The sequence below is a fragment of the Pagrus pagrus genome, assembly GCF_965226575.1.
Source record: "Pagrus pagrus genome assembly, chromosome: 9".
NCBI lineage: Eukaryota > Metazoa > Chordata > Actinopteri > Spariformes > Sparidae > Pagrus > Pagrus pagrus.
Genome location: NC_140193.1, coordinates 29031503 through 29047238, shown reverse-complemented (window position 1 = coordinate 29047238; position 15736 = coordinate 29031503). Strand labels below are relative to the sequence as shown.

Below are 15736 nucleotides of genomic sequence, written 5' to 3'. Positions count from 1 at the left end.
ACTTATCTGCATTAAACTAAATCTTAATTACACATATAGATTACTTTTCACAAATTAGCACTTACTCTGCATATGCTTGTTGCTGACATCCGTTGAAACAGCTGAACAGGGACAGATGACAGGCTGTCTGCAGTGAATGTTGACAATTTCACTGATGCACAGGTTCAACCGCAGAGGCTGTCAATCAGTCTCACACTACATGACACATGAAAACTTGACAGAAGTTCCCCAAAATATTATTTGAAGATCAAGTTCTGGCAACTTCCAATCATAATACATGACATATTTTTGTTGACAACATTATGTGCACGACACAACATTAAATTTTATGTATTGTTGACAAAAAATTAAAATCCCTTTTTACAGTGTGGCCAGGTGACCTTTACCTTAAATTTCTTATTATTATTACTTGCATCCTGAAAGCTCAGCCGGGCATACAGGTGACATGCGCACACCACAGCCTATATGTGACCTATTACCATTTCCATCTTCATTTTTTCTGATTTTGGGAGAGAGTGACTGGGGAAGACATGCAGCATAGAGCCACCACATGGTTTTTCATCCTGGGCCAATGGCAAGGACATAGTCCCTGCTTGAACAACACAGGCAGCCAAACAACGGTGGTTTCTGCAGCAGAGTTACCCAAAGCCACAGAAGCGGGCACAGCCTTGCAATGTGTCCATAATGGTGCCCTCCCATCACCCCTGGCAAACTCAGCATGCTCTGCTGCTTCCCACCAACAACATTGGATTCCACAACAGGGCTACACTAGGCTCATCAGTGGACCCACCATGCAACAGCCATCAGTGTGCTTGAACTGCCAGAAAACCCTTGAAAAACCTACAAATGAGCAGTTGGGTGGAGAGATAGTGTCAATACAATAGAGAACTACAGGTGTTACTCTCCTTCAGGTTGTGATTAGAGGTTGTGATTCCCTCTTTTTTGGGGAATTTATTGTTTTTCTTCATTGCATGTAATTTTAGTCTACACGACATGTGATCAATTTACATGCATGTAAAAACTGTTCATAAAACTGCCATTGTGTATTGTTAATATCATTGTGTGAGATAAATGGAATGCCAGATTCTGATTTAATCTTATAATTGGTCCTGTTGCTTTTTCTTTTTAACAGCTGACTTGCTCAAAATTGAAATAGGTCTATGTGGTAAACATGAAGGCTCTAGAAATTCTTTCACAAGCATTCCAAGCTGGTGTTTGACAGTTTTCTTGTGTTTAAGTGGATGGTTGAGTGTCATGTTTCTTTTGCGATGATTGATAGGAGATAAGGCATCCACTCACATTGCTTCAAAAGTCTTCCATTACAAAATTGGTGAAACATCATTTTTTATCATCTAAAAAAAAAAAAAATCATCTGAGTCAACAAAAATGTTTTCTTGTGAGCAATTAGGATCGAGCCATAAATGCATCATGTCATGTCCTGGCACGTCCGTGTGTGAGTGTGGGAACCCCAACACACACAGAGGTGCAAGGGCCCGGAAAACACTGTCCTCAGTGCTGTCTGAAGTGCTGGACTCCCACACCTTGTACTGGCCTTTTATAGGGAGTTATGAGGGGAGTGTTGGAGGCATGGGTACCCCCTGTCTGCAAGGATGAAGTGCCCTGACCCAGCACTCTTGCATCAAGTGAGACCATCCTGACCAGTTTTCTCTCAGCAGCAGGTGATAGTTTGCATTTTCTTCCTGATGATTGCAGTGACACAAGAGGCCATGCTACAAAGAAAATTTGAATCACACAACTTTCTATAATCACCTCAATTGATCGTTCAAGTTGCTGTATGTATATTTTTGAGCCAGCAGACTTGGTCACCTTTTCAGAAGACCTATAATAAATGTAGATATGAAGCAAACTTCATGAATGTTTTTTGCGACAATTAGTATGTGTTCCACTCATTCCATCACAGAAAATTGAGAGCTGTAGAATCCATCGGAAGTCAAGACTGCCATGGTGAACATGTTCTTTACAAGTGGATGTAAACTTTTCACCATGACTGTATGCTAGGTGAGCAATTCTCATTTGATTAAATAAGCACCATCCTTGGGTTCTTTCTATCTACTATCTAGTTCTATGATATTTATTCACAATATCTTCTTCTTTGTCTTGTTTTATTGTGTCCTATCTCTATGCTCTTACCATAGTTTCATCATCTGTTATATTCTTCATATGACTGCATTCTCCATACTGTGACATATGTTCCGCGATGGTTCGGGACAAATACATGTCCTGTTACACTCCTAATATTCAGATCATTCTTTTTAATGCAGTAATTCAAGTTAGGCAATTTAAATTCTAAACAATTAATTCAAATTCAGTTTCAAAGTCAGACAGGCACCTGGTTTAGCTCAGTTGATCAAGGCTCAGAAGTAGCTTCAGCTGAGACAGTTTGGCTTGGCAAATTCAGACCAAGCAATTACTTTTGACACTGCTGTTACTTCAGAGTGTATAAACATGCAGCTCATGGGCCAAAGTTGAGGCTTTTTAGATTTCATTAGCCTCATTTCATGAAATAGGCCTCCTTCCAAAGTTGTGAAAATTTTAGGCAAGTTTTTATCAATTTTACAATTTTGGGCAGGAGTTTTCAGAAACAGGGCTGTCAGCACTCAAACACATTTACAAGAGCAGGAAATTCTTCATCTATCATTTTCCTGATGGTATGCAGAGGCCACTCCTTCCCACAGCCTTTTTTTTTTTGTCGGTGATACTGTGGAGGAGGATGGACTGTAAATGAAACTATAGCTGTAGTTGAGGGAAAAAGGGGGGTGAGGGGGAGAAGACATAAATCAGTTGTTTGATAGAACAAACAGCCAGAGGTCAGCAGCCTCTCCTCTCATCCTTTTTCTTCAATGATGGAAACACTGGAAGAAACTGAACTCTGCTTTCCAAAACTCCTCAACACATCCTGTAGGAGGGCAAAGCTCCCACACACTGAGGCTGTGCTGATTTACACTCTGCTGTCCTTCATCTCTCTGCTCACTGCAACTCTCAACCTGCTGGTCATCATCTCTATCTCCCACTTCAAGTAGCAAATTATTTAATCAATTCATGAAAGTGCCAGACATATATAAATTAATGGTTCACAGAAAGAGAATATAAAGTGTCAGATGATTATAAACTCTGCTTTTACATTTTACTCATGGATTAGGTCTGATAATATTATAATGGAATAGAAATTGATACTACAAAAAATAATACATATGATGCCCCTCTTTCAATACAGGCAGCTCCACACCCCAACCAATCTCCTCCTCCTCTCTCTGGCTGTCGCAGATTGCACAATGGGTCTCCTCATGTCCTTTCAGATCCTTCTCACAGACGGCTGCTGGTTTCTTGGTGACCTCATGTGTGCTTTGTTCGGTGTTTTAGACTTCATTATTACCTCTGCTTCAGTAGGAACCATGGTGCTCATATCAGTTGACCGCTATGTGGCTATTTGTGACCCTCTGCATTACTCCACTAAAATCACTGTGAGAGTAGTGACACTCTGTACTTGCCTTTGTTGGGTCTGCTCTGTTCTATACAACAGCCTAATAATGATGGATAACTTAAAAAAACAAGGCAGGTATAATTCCTGTGCTGGAGAGTGTGTGATTGTCATTCACTACATTGCAGGAGTTGTTGACCTTATTTTGACCTTTATTGGTCCTGTCACTGTCATTGTAGTTCTGTATATGAGAGTTTTTGTGGTGGCTGTGTCTCAGGCTCGTGCCATGCGGTCCTACATTACAGCTGTCACACTTCAGAGCTCAGAGACTGTTTCTGCCAAGAAATCAGAGTTGAAAGCAGCCAGGACTCTTGGTGTTGTTGTAGTTGTGTTTCTGTCATGCCATTGTCCATATTACTGTTCCTCTCTCATAGGTCAGAACAGCTTGTTTAGTGTTACATCTGTGCCCTTAGAGACGTGGCTCTTCTATTTCAACTCTTGCCTCAATCCGGTGGTCTATGCTTTTTGCTATCCGTGGTTTCGAAAATCTATTAAGTTTATTGTAACATTAAAGATACTTCAGCCTGACTCCTGTGAAGCCAACATACTGTAGAGACTGTGTAGGCAGTGAGATGTATAAATGTCTACCACTTCTATTGTATGTATATGTATTTAATGAAGAACATGTCACATAAATCTACTGAAAGTGTGATTATATGTCATCTTAATTGTCTTAATTTGTTTTTTATATACAGTAACCTCAATATCATGTGCTACCTTTGACTGGTCCCCGTGTTAATGGAGCCTCTGTAATATGCAGAGATACAGTTTAATGTTGGAGAGTCAGAGTGTTCAGTGTTAACTAAAGAAAAAGCCTTCACATTTACACTGAAGAAAGGATAATTGCAACAATTATTGTGCTCAATGTGACTCTCTCTCAATGTGAGTCATGTGACTCTGATGAAGACGCATCACATTGAATCACACTGAATAAACCTATGTTGTCTTAATCTATGTGCTCCAGTATACTTTGGACTTGTTCCTGCCCTCTTACATTCCAGACTATATATCTATTGATTCATACTTTGCTGATGTTTTTCCTGATTTGAATACCCTACTCTGAGAGTACCAGACAAGCATTCAGCTTCATGTGCAGTGGCTGAAGTCCATTTTTAAAAAATGAGTTTGTGAATATATATAGTTTTGAATTGATCAGTATTTGTTCAAAACACATCATTTACAATGTCCTAGCCATTCTTCTTAGGTACAACCAAACAACAAACAATGATTAGGGTTCTATGTACTGGGTAGGAGGAGCTTGGGTGGGAGAAATACTTTCTCCAATGTTTTTTTCCCACATTGAATTTTAAAATCATAGTTGCTGATATAATCAAAAATGTCTATATAAAATTGACTCTAACTATCTAGTTCAACCAAAGATGGTCGAACTAGATGGCTAAAGGAGCCAATGGAATCTGAAGCTGTATGGTTGGCTCTTTTATGGTGCAATACAGAGCTGAAGCCTTCAGGTTTCCCCCATCGGACCATATTTCATAAAAAAAATATTTATGGTAGTGAATGGAGTCAGACAAATAATTGTATATTCCCGCCTGAATTGTGCCATGAATTACACGCATGATGTTTGTCAACTTAAAATATATTTTTTGAGGAAGTCAATCAAAAAGTCATAAAACTAATGAAATTTAAATTTATGTATTTTCACATTCTTAAAGACTTCATAGCCAACAATCGCATTAGTGACATTGTCTTGTTTAAAGGTCACATTGATAACATTTTTATGTAGACAAATATTTTTTTTCATAGTAACACATCTACAGAGATTGTGGAAAGGTACAGAATAGAAGTATCCCTTTCCTTAAAAAAATTATTATGACTGTGAATGAATAATTTTGTGTTGTTGGGAAGGCTGGGTAACAATTTACAATAAGGTACAAAAAATGTGAGTAGTTGGGAATGACCTGAGTTAATGAATCATTAATGAGTAATTCTGAAATAACTGCAATTTCAGGAGTATATAGCAGATAATGATGAGTTACTGGCGCACAGACTGGGAGATAATATATTAATGAATCATTAGGTAATGATTAGTTCATAAATATCAGTAACTCTTGATTCACTTTCAACCAGCCACTGAGTGAAATGAACTAGTGACGACTAATCATTCCTAATAACTGAATCATGACTTACTCTTTTTGTGTACCCTCTGGTCTGTTATTAAAGAACTAAATGAGAACTCCCAGGAAATACTCAGTACCTAATCATTAAGTAATGAGTAACTTATTGGTATTACATATCATTTTAAATGAAGGTACACAAAAAGAAAAGAATCGTAATGATATGTGATCAGGAATTAGTAAGCAACTCAGCCATTAACCCATCATTATCTACTTTATAGTCCTGAAATAACAGTTATTGAGGAATTACTCATTAGCTATCAAGTCATTCCTGATTCATTCCTTACACGCTCCCCTGTAACTACTAACATTTTTGTGTATCGTACTGTAAAGTGTTACCGAGTGTAAACATGTTGACAGCCTACTGGTGTGATCGCATTATGGTCTCTGGATTAATATATCATCATTTTAAAACTTATCAAAGTAATTAAATTAGTAGTCAACATTACTGGTCCTCGTTTTTTTCCCCACATGCTGTCCCATGTCAACATGTGTTTTCATGTCTGGCAAGAGTTAGCTGGCTCAATGACTGCTGGTAGATTTCAGCAGGGACTGTCTCAACGACCTGTCTGTACAACAAGTATCCTTGGTTCGCTTGGCTATCAAAACCATAAAAGGCACACCAGAGATCACAACTGTCCCGATATTTATAGTGCATGTTGAAAAGAACCCTTGCCAGTACCTGCAGGCCATTATAGAGATAACTCCAAAAACACCCTAAACTCATTTGGAGCATGCAGAGTCCCCTTATACAATGATGCCCTCAACACCAACCCAAAACAACAAGTATCCCAATCTTAACTCAATCTACTGTCAAAGTTTGGGTCAAATGTTTTTCTTCCTGCACTCTGAAACATGAAATCCAGGCACTGATCAGTCTTTCCTGACACACATGTGAAGCTCGATTACAAAGGATTGTGGAAAACAAGGACTGCTCATCCTACTGAGTAAAAATTAGCTTAAAGCACCCATGAAAATAGTGCGTCTTTACTTAATCTGACTGGAATTCGGACTTTATGTGTATTTGCATGTGCTGCTACCTGCAAGGGAGCTTGTGCGTGACATGATGTGATGTAACTCTCTAAAGCTCTTTTTTTGTGCTTAGTTTGTGACTGACACATGAAAAGCCCAGGTGTGGCAAACCAGAGATCTTCCCTGGAGGTAAAAGTCATCAGTGACACTTCGAATAGAACTGTCAAATTCTTTCCAGCCCTCCTACATTCCAGACGACATGTCTCTTGATTTGAATTGAACATTTGAGGTTAAGATTTTTTCTTTTGTGTTGTGCAATTTGATTGACACCACATGTCCAACCAGTTATCAAACACTCACACGAAATGTGTTTTTAAAAAGTAAATATAGACACAAGACAGACTCTATTCAGAACCAAACAACTGATGACTCATTTGACCTTAAACCCAAACAGTATCTATAAATACTAGGGCCGGGACTCGATTAAAAAAAATAATCTAATTAATTAGAGGCTTTGTAATTAATTAATCGAAATTAATCGCATTTTTAATCACATATAAATATTTGACCTGAGAACAGTGAGAAGCAATTTTTTTCATATGGGTTTTAGTATACCATTGAATAATGACTGAATACATAAGCTTAAGCAACAAAACATTGTTTATTTTTTTTCAACGTGGTACTTAACCAAGACCAACAGACTAGGGATGCAAATTATCGGTTAATTCATTAATCGTTAGTTGATGGACCTTATCGATCGATTAACGATTACCTGATAAGATGCAATTTTCCCGAGAACCTAAATTTAAGGGGAAAATTTAAGTTGAACATTCCTTATACAGGACTCTACACTAGTTTGTTAGTTTATTTTTAGAGCACAGCACAATGAAAAATGTTTAAGTAACACGTTATTTGGTAAATGGTCTTTCCTGCCACTACACTATGATGATTACTGTATTTAACTACTAAAATCACAGTAGCATAAATTGATTTGTTGAACTCAGCCTGATGTAAGTAAGGGATAATGTAATGTAACTATACATTATCCCGCTTATTACACGGCCTTACGAATGAAATAAATAATAAATAATCACCCACAATGATTCAGCAGCGACAAGGATTGCTCGGCAAAGTTTTAACTTTCACTTTCACTTTCAAGGCCGGCCTGAGAGAGGAGCTGGACAGCGTGCTGTGGTTGGTGTAACGCATTGAAAGTCTAGCTGTCTTGCTTATGTTGCTATTTGTTGCCAGGGCGGATAAGAGCGCCATCCCTAGCTGCTCTCATGTGTCCAGTCACAGACATGATCTGAAAACTTTCACCGTTTTTTACAACCTGGACCTTATTTCTAGCAAAATATATGGTCATTTACTCACCCAGATAACTTTGGTGTCATTTGAAGTTGTTCGGACGAAATTAGATCCAGTGTAGCGCCGATATATCCATATAATGTGAGTGACGGGGCACCGAAGGGCAGCCTTTATGAGCATTATCTGCCACGAAACTAGTTCATTTCACCAATATTTTGTTACGATGCGCTCATGCTATTCCCCTCTGAGTCCGGGCTCGTCTATTGTCAACATCCGGGGTCTGTAGGTTGACCTACTACCTCTGACCTGGGAGATGTCGTCTCTGAGCTGCGCGCGCACCCGCGACAGCCGGCTTGTTTACCTGTAGCTGTTACTGCTAGTTTGACCCCGGATGTTGATAACGGACGAGCACGGACTCAGAGGGGAATAGCACTAGCGTATCATGACAAAATATTAGTGAAATGAACTAGTTTCATGGCAGATAATGCGTTATATAGAGGCTGTGTGTCGATGCCCCGTCACTCGCATTATATGGATATATCGGCGCTACGCTGGATCTAATTTCGTCCGAACGACTTCAAATGACACCAAAGTTATCTGGGTGAGTAAACCATATATTTTGCTAGAAATAAGGTCCAGGTTGTAAAAAACGGTAGTTATCCTTTAATTAACGCGTTAAAGTCCCAGCCCTAATAAATACTAATTAATATGTTGGCAGATCTTTACAATGATGCCATGCCAGTAACTGTATTATCTATGCTGTATTATACATTATATGTTTTAAGACTTACATTAAATATTAGGCACTTTAAGCTCAATTTCTTCATGACAAGTTACATAAAACAGTTTAGTTTAGATTCTCACACATGCTAAATAAAAAAGCTTAGTAAGTTTTGCTCTTTCGAAATGAATTGTATCTCATAATGGCAGTAATTAGGCACCTGACATTGTCAAGTTGTACTCACATCCTGCATCGGCAGCTGTCACTTAATTACAGAGTATTTGTTAACTGGAATGTCCCCTGACAGAAGCTACTTTGGGATGACAAAAGGCCAAAAGAATCCGTGAGAATTTCTTCGTTCTGCTGGGGAGTAAACAAGATTGAGAACATGTATAAAGAGAGAGTCGGGGGACAAGGACACAGAGAGACTAGGTGGACAAATCAGTGATAGATTTCACTTCCAGTGAAACTTCTCCTCAAACACAGAGCTGCTTGGCATCCCTGGTCTCCAACAGTTCTTCTAGAGCAGGGGTCAGCAACCTTTACGATCAAAAGAGCCATTTTTGCCCCAGTCCCTAACCAAAACAATATGTCTGGAGCCGCAAAACATATTTGTGTCTTATAATGAAGGTAACACGGCCTAGAAAGTCTAAATTAGCCTATCAAGATTATTAATCAGCCTCAATGAGCATTCATTTATAATTCCACATGATGTGGCAACTTTGCAGTGGGCTACTTATGCTTACAGTATAAGGTACTTGAACTTTGCATTTCCATTTCAATGATGCCATGTTTTGGTGCATTTATGAAATAAAAGAACTAACCTACAATAAATAGAAAAAGAGTAGCAATACATCACTATATATGCAGACCTGCTTAAGTCCTCCCTGTGTTTGTGAAAACGTACAAAATAAAAAGTAGCCTCATTTGATAATAAATAAAACACATACTATAGACAGGGTCAGTTTTCACAAAATCAGAACCTGGAAGGCATTTTGTGAATATTTATAATATACAACATTTCTAGGGGTATTAAGGGGTGCTGAATCCAAATCTGCTGTATATGAAGCTGAAAAATGCCCCAAAATGCCTAAAAATTGAGAAATACAACATGGTCGTCGCCGCCAGGCTGAAAACTATTTTTCAGTGTATCTTTTTGACTAGACAAGGTAAAAATATGAATTAAATGTGCTTTTGTAGGTTTTCCTACATGAGCAATCCGATGGCATATTCAGATTTGAGATGTAATGTGAAGAAAGTGCTTAGATATTGCAAAAATAGTTAGCTCAGCTATTATTTTTATTATCATTAATATTTTTTATTATCAGGCTTCTTTTACTTTGTATTTTAATTTGAGGTCAAATGTGCTGTAATGGAACCCTGGTCATCCCCAATATCACCCTCACCCCACCCCCACCCACCCACAAAGTACATATCTTCTTGACTATGCACCACCACTTTAAATAAGCACATTTTCAGAAATTCTGCCTAGACTAATAGTGGCAGGCACTAAAAGTAAAAAAAAAAAAAAAACACAGGACAGTTTAAATTTATTTTAATCCATTTCAGTGTGAGTTAATCCTTCTTTTTTATCCTGGGCCACATACAGCAAGCAACCCTCGGGCTTGAGCATAAAACACAATGTGTTAACTCAGGATCATTCAATTAATCACAACTTGATAGAACAGATACAATTCTGTGTGTAGGCTGCACATTTTTACTGTCGGAGAATGCAAGAATCACTGTAGGCCTAAAGCAGTGAGGATGATATATATGTATATCTATATATCTATATATCTATATATATATATATATATATATATATGTATATATATTATTCATTTTCATGTAAAATGTCAAAGCCCCAGGGAGCCACTGCAGTGGGGCAAAAGACCCGCATGTGGCTCCAGAGCTGGAAATTGGAAATGGAAATTTTCGGCTCACCTTTTGTCTCTACATTTTTAAATTATTCACTGTAAATTCTGAAAAAAAAATTTAATGATAAAAATAAGTAAACAAAAAAACAAAACAAAAGCAAATACAGAGACCGGAAAATACAACTGTATGTTTGTTTAGTTTTTTTTGCCACACTGCTGGTAAAATTTGCAGAATGCAATTCCTTCAGAAAAAGTGAATTTTACATTTGTATACAGATTTGTATACAAAACAAATTGTGGCATATTGTGCTACATTTTAGTTGAGTGACCTTCATCGAAACATGACTTTTGAATGAATTCACCAGAAGAGTTGAGTGTACAGGAGCTGATTTATCATGTTGTGACATATACTGTATTCTGAAATGAACAACGTTTAGGCATCTGAGGGGAACATCGGCACCTTTAAAGTGCTTTCACATTTCATAAATAATTAATGATGAAGGAAAGGCTCATTAAATATCAACATATGCTCAGTGTTGATTTGGAAAATTACAGGCAGAACAGGCTGTATATTTCTTCAAAAACTTGCAGTGTCAGTATGATGTTTGGACTCACTTTTACAAGGTTACAGAGTACATTTATTGAGTGTTGGTGATCAATTGGAGAGTCTCACAGCCCGGGGAATGAAGCTGCTCTGTAGTCTGGTGGTAAGACAGCAGAGACTTCTGTATCTTTTTCCAGATGGCAGCAGAGTGAACAGCCTGTGGCTGGGGTGGGTGATATCACTGATGCTCTGTAGATGGTACCAGTGATGTTCTGGGCGGTTTTAATCAGCTGCTGTAAAACCTTCCTGTCCTGGGCCATGATGAATCATGCCAGTTTGTGATGCTTCCATTAGGGATGCTTTCTATTGCTCCTCTGTAAAGGCTCCAGAATTTAGCCTTTCTAAGTTTCTGTAGGAACTACGCCTTTTCTGTTGTCTTTTCTTTTCTCTCCTATGGAGGACAGTGGAGTCAAAACATACAGCTTGCAAGTTTGAAGTTGGGTCCCAGCTAGCCGGTATTGATATAGGATTAGAATAGAACAGAAAAATGTTATTGTCCATCCCAACAGTGACAGAAATTCTCCTGCAGGCTCAACAATACACATGGTTCACATTTAAAACACATTTAAGACACACATTTATTCTTGAGCTTGTACAGTTATTGGCCCTCATTGATAATGCAGTCTGTAGAAATATAAACACAAGTTACTGAACCAGTCAATCAATCAATAAATCTTTATTTGTATAGCGCCAATTCACAACAGAAGTTATCTCATGACACTTTCCAATTTGAGCAGGTCTAGACTATACGCTGATTAATTTATAAGTCCTGTTCATGAGTAAAATGCACCCACACAATTCAATAGCTTCCCAGCCGTCATGAGGACATTTCTGTCATATTTCCATCAAACATAAAGTTAATCCACTGGGTCTTGCCATCCTCAGACGGAAGCAGATGAAGACTTTTGTGTTGACTCTTCCAGGCAACACCAGGGGTCCGTTTCACAAAGCAGGTTCAACAAACTCTGAGTCTAACCTTGAACTCTGAGTTGATCTACTCTGAGATAGGAAACTCTGAGTTTTCGGTTCCAGAACAGCTGATTTGAGTTAGTTTGATCAACTCGGAGTAGTTTCACCTGGAGTTAAGCGCGTGCGCCACAAGTATAAAAAGACAGCATCAATGGAGCCCCGATTCGACGAGTCACCATGGCAACGGGGAAGAGGAGGGCTACGTTTTTTTTTTATTAATGCGCTCATACGGTGAGTTTGAGCACGTTTTTAGAAGGAAGTGTAAGCAGCTTAAGATGAAACATAAAAACATTGTTCAAACAGGTAAGACCTCGGCATAATCTCATGGGAGTACCTCATTTTGATCATGTTTTACATTGTAAAGTAAATATTAAGTGGCTGTTTGACTGTACAGTTGTTTTATCCCCAACATAATGCTGTTTTCACACACATAAATGTCTTCTCATCTATATCATGTTCTGTTAAAGAATTAAGCCTATTTAAACTAACACAGACTTCTACTCAGCCAACAGAAAGAAAGCAGATGCCCGTAAAACGGGTGGTGGCCCAGCACCGCACCTCTAACAGAGGCAGAGGAGCTGGCCCTAAGCCTGGAGGGAGCTCATCCTCTGAGCTCAGCCCCCAAGACACAAGCGCTTTTATAAAATTTAATATGCCTAGACCTATCTATATATTTTAAGCCTATTCATAAAAATATTTATTTCCCTTTCATGACTTTTTTTTACTTTTGTAAAGTGCTCTGCATCTCCGACGTTGTATAAAAAACTCCCATTTGCAAAAAAACGCAGCGCAACACACACTATCTGCTGGGATGTGAGAGCATGACTTCGGTTGGTAATGTTGGAAATGTAAGGACGGATTAGGTTGTGTATGTAAATGATGGACTGTGACGTGAAACGGTACCGCTCAAAAAGATAATTGTCTGGAAATGCAAGAACGTCTATGCGCGGTCTGATAATCATCTCCCGACGAATATTTAATTCTCTGCGCAGTAATGCTGCACCTTCATCCACGGGATCATTATCAAAAGGACATGCCATGGTAGTGAAAATAGTCGCCACCTAATATAACTTCTAATGTCGCCTACTGACTGATTTTTGCAATGATTTTCTCAAAAAACAGACGGCAGAACTATATTACGCCAAAACTCGCCTGCTGACTGAATGAATGAGGAAATCAAATACCGTGTGTGGCTGAAAGAGGGCGGAGACAGAGAGAAACTCGAGGTTTGGTGAGGAAAAACCTGGTCCCGACCAGGTTAGGTTCATAGAGTATGTTACCATGGTAACTGACCGAGAGCTTAAGTTACCTCTCTCTGTGAAACAGGCTAGAGTTACCCCTCTTTCTCTGGTTTGAGTTACCTCCCTTTGTGAAACGGAAAACTCAGAGTTTCCCTCATTTCAGGGTTAACAGACTCAGAGTTTTCACTAAACCTGCTTTGTGAAACGGACCCCAGAACAGCCCCTGTGCTAAGCTTTGTACTGGCCCGCACACCATTATCTGTATCTGTTCAGCCTACCAAATTATATGCATGTGTATTGGAATGGGAGGGGCTTAAATCAGAAGCGGGTGGTGCTTAAACTGGAAGTTGATGATTTATGCCTGAAATTGATATGGGTTCAACATAAGTTGCTATATTTACAAAAAACTTCCACAATTTACTATTTACAGAATGGTTTTCGGAAACTTAAGAATTAACTTAGGCATTTCATCATTTGTAAGTGTGACACCATTTATGGTTTTAAGGATATCTTTGGACAATTTCCAGCCGTGTTTGTGGCAACAAAAACTGATATTTTTGACAGGAAGTCGCGAAATTTGTATTCAATAATTGTCGATTTGGATGATTGATACCTCTACAGAACCGTAAGCACCAATAGAGTCAAGGGGCGTGTCCCCAAATCAATTTCACCAACACCCCCAAGCCCCCAATTGAAGCAGCTCGTCCACAGGGAAATGCATTCAGAAACACTGTGTGACACTGCAAAGTTGTAGCTCAAAGAAAATATATCGGGCAAGTTAAAAGTTTTTTCATAAAATATAAAGAGGCATTCAGTAAAGGTTGTGCACAGATACAGTAGGTACTACTTCGCTGTGGCCGAGTTCTCGCGTGAATCACGCGAGAATCACGCACCTTTTTAGTGGAGGATCAAATGTGTTTTCATGAGAAGCGGCAATGTGCCCAAACAACCACCAGGTGGCATCTGTGAGCAGGGGGACGACAACATGCAGCAGCAGGGAGCAGTGACCATGAACGGGGAATGGACAGAGTTGCCTGATTTCTGTTTCTGTTCGTTGTTGCTTGAATACAAGAATGTAGCTAATAATACCTCACCCACTCCACACCTCATTCTAACTTCTTCCTTCAGCCTGTCGCTACAGGGTCCCTCTAGCAAGGACAAACTTAGTGAAAAAAATCATTCATCTCATCCGCCATCATCATCATCAACAACTCACTATGAAGCCTTTTAAATGTCTTTTAAGGTCTTATTCTTTGTATTTTGTATTTATCTGTGATATTCCCATTTTATGTTTATCTGTTTTCGTTTTGCTTTTATGTTTAACTGTGTTTTTTTTTTGTGCACACGTCAAAGACCCTAAAGACATCTGAGGTTGTGGTTTGCCTCGCTCGCTGCAGCCACGGCTAAGCGGAGGCAGAAACAATTACGCACAGCCTACAGAAGTTTCAACGTCCATACAAGCATTTAAGAAATGATTCTTATCAGTTCCATAATTCAGAGAGGATTTTTACTCAACGAAAAAATGTATAGAGATCAGTTTTTAGGTTGAAGACACGACAGCAGCACGTATGTCCAGACGCTGATGTGTGTCAGCTGGGGCAGCGGGTCGGTGATGCATAAGACACATGAGAGCATTATGACTGATGTATAGCTCCCCTGGTAGAGCAGCTCCCTCCGTAAGCAGAATCATCGCTCGTATGGGTTCAAATCTCAGTATAGGTTGTACCTTTAGTTAATGTGTTTTCTTTTCTCATCATCATTATGATCACATATGGCTCCAAGTTTGAGCAAATAAATGAGCAAATGAGCATTAATTCTCCACCGGGCCGCGGCACCAGCTTTCCTGCTTGTGTAGAATAGAAAGCGCAAATAATTGTGTTAAATTCTGACACCACAACTGTAGCGTACCGAATATCAATAGATGATAACCAGAAAAAAAAACTTTCTATTGATCTGATTCACCGGCTTTCTTTCTTTCTTTCACCGGCTTTCAGTGTGACCTTTCTATTCCTTATATTTTCTACAACAGGCTTATAGAAAGAAGAACGACGCCACGTCATGTCAGACAGTTTTCTCTAGCTTTATTAAAATACATTATCAGCAGCTTCACAGTAGTCGGATATACAGAAGGTTATTTAAAGCGGAGTGAGTCCCTGAAGCAGTCTCCCTGCAGGAGGAGATCCCTTGGCCGTAATGTTCACTGTCTGCCAGTCACATGCCAGTTGGTGCGCCCTTTAAAGGATAACTACCGTTTTTTACAACCTGGACCTTATTTCTAGCAAAATATATGATCATGTACTCACCCAGATAACTTTGGTGTCATTCGGCGTTGTTCGGACGAAATTAGATCCAGTGTAGCGCCGATATATCCATATAATGCGAGTGACGGGGCAGCGACACACAGCCTCTA

At 39.1% G+C, this 15736-nt stretch overlaps 1 protein-coding gene across 1 annotated transcript; it reads left to right on the top strand.

Annotated features, from left to right (window-relative positions):
• Positions 1–2861: 2861 nt before the first annotated feature.
• Positions 2862–4052, top strand: LOC311262644 (trace amine-associated receptor 13c-like; the record flags this gene model as incomplete). The annotated part of the gene is made up of 2 exons (XM_084362205.1): positions 2862–3037; positions 3236–4052. 2 exons carry the CDS (start codon positions 2862–2864, stop codon positions 4050–4052), a joined length of 993 nt encoding a protein of 330 aa, XP_084218331.1.
• Between the last annotated feature and the right edge of the window lie 11684 nt (positions 4053–15736).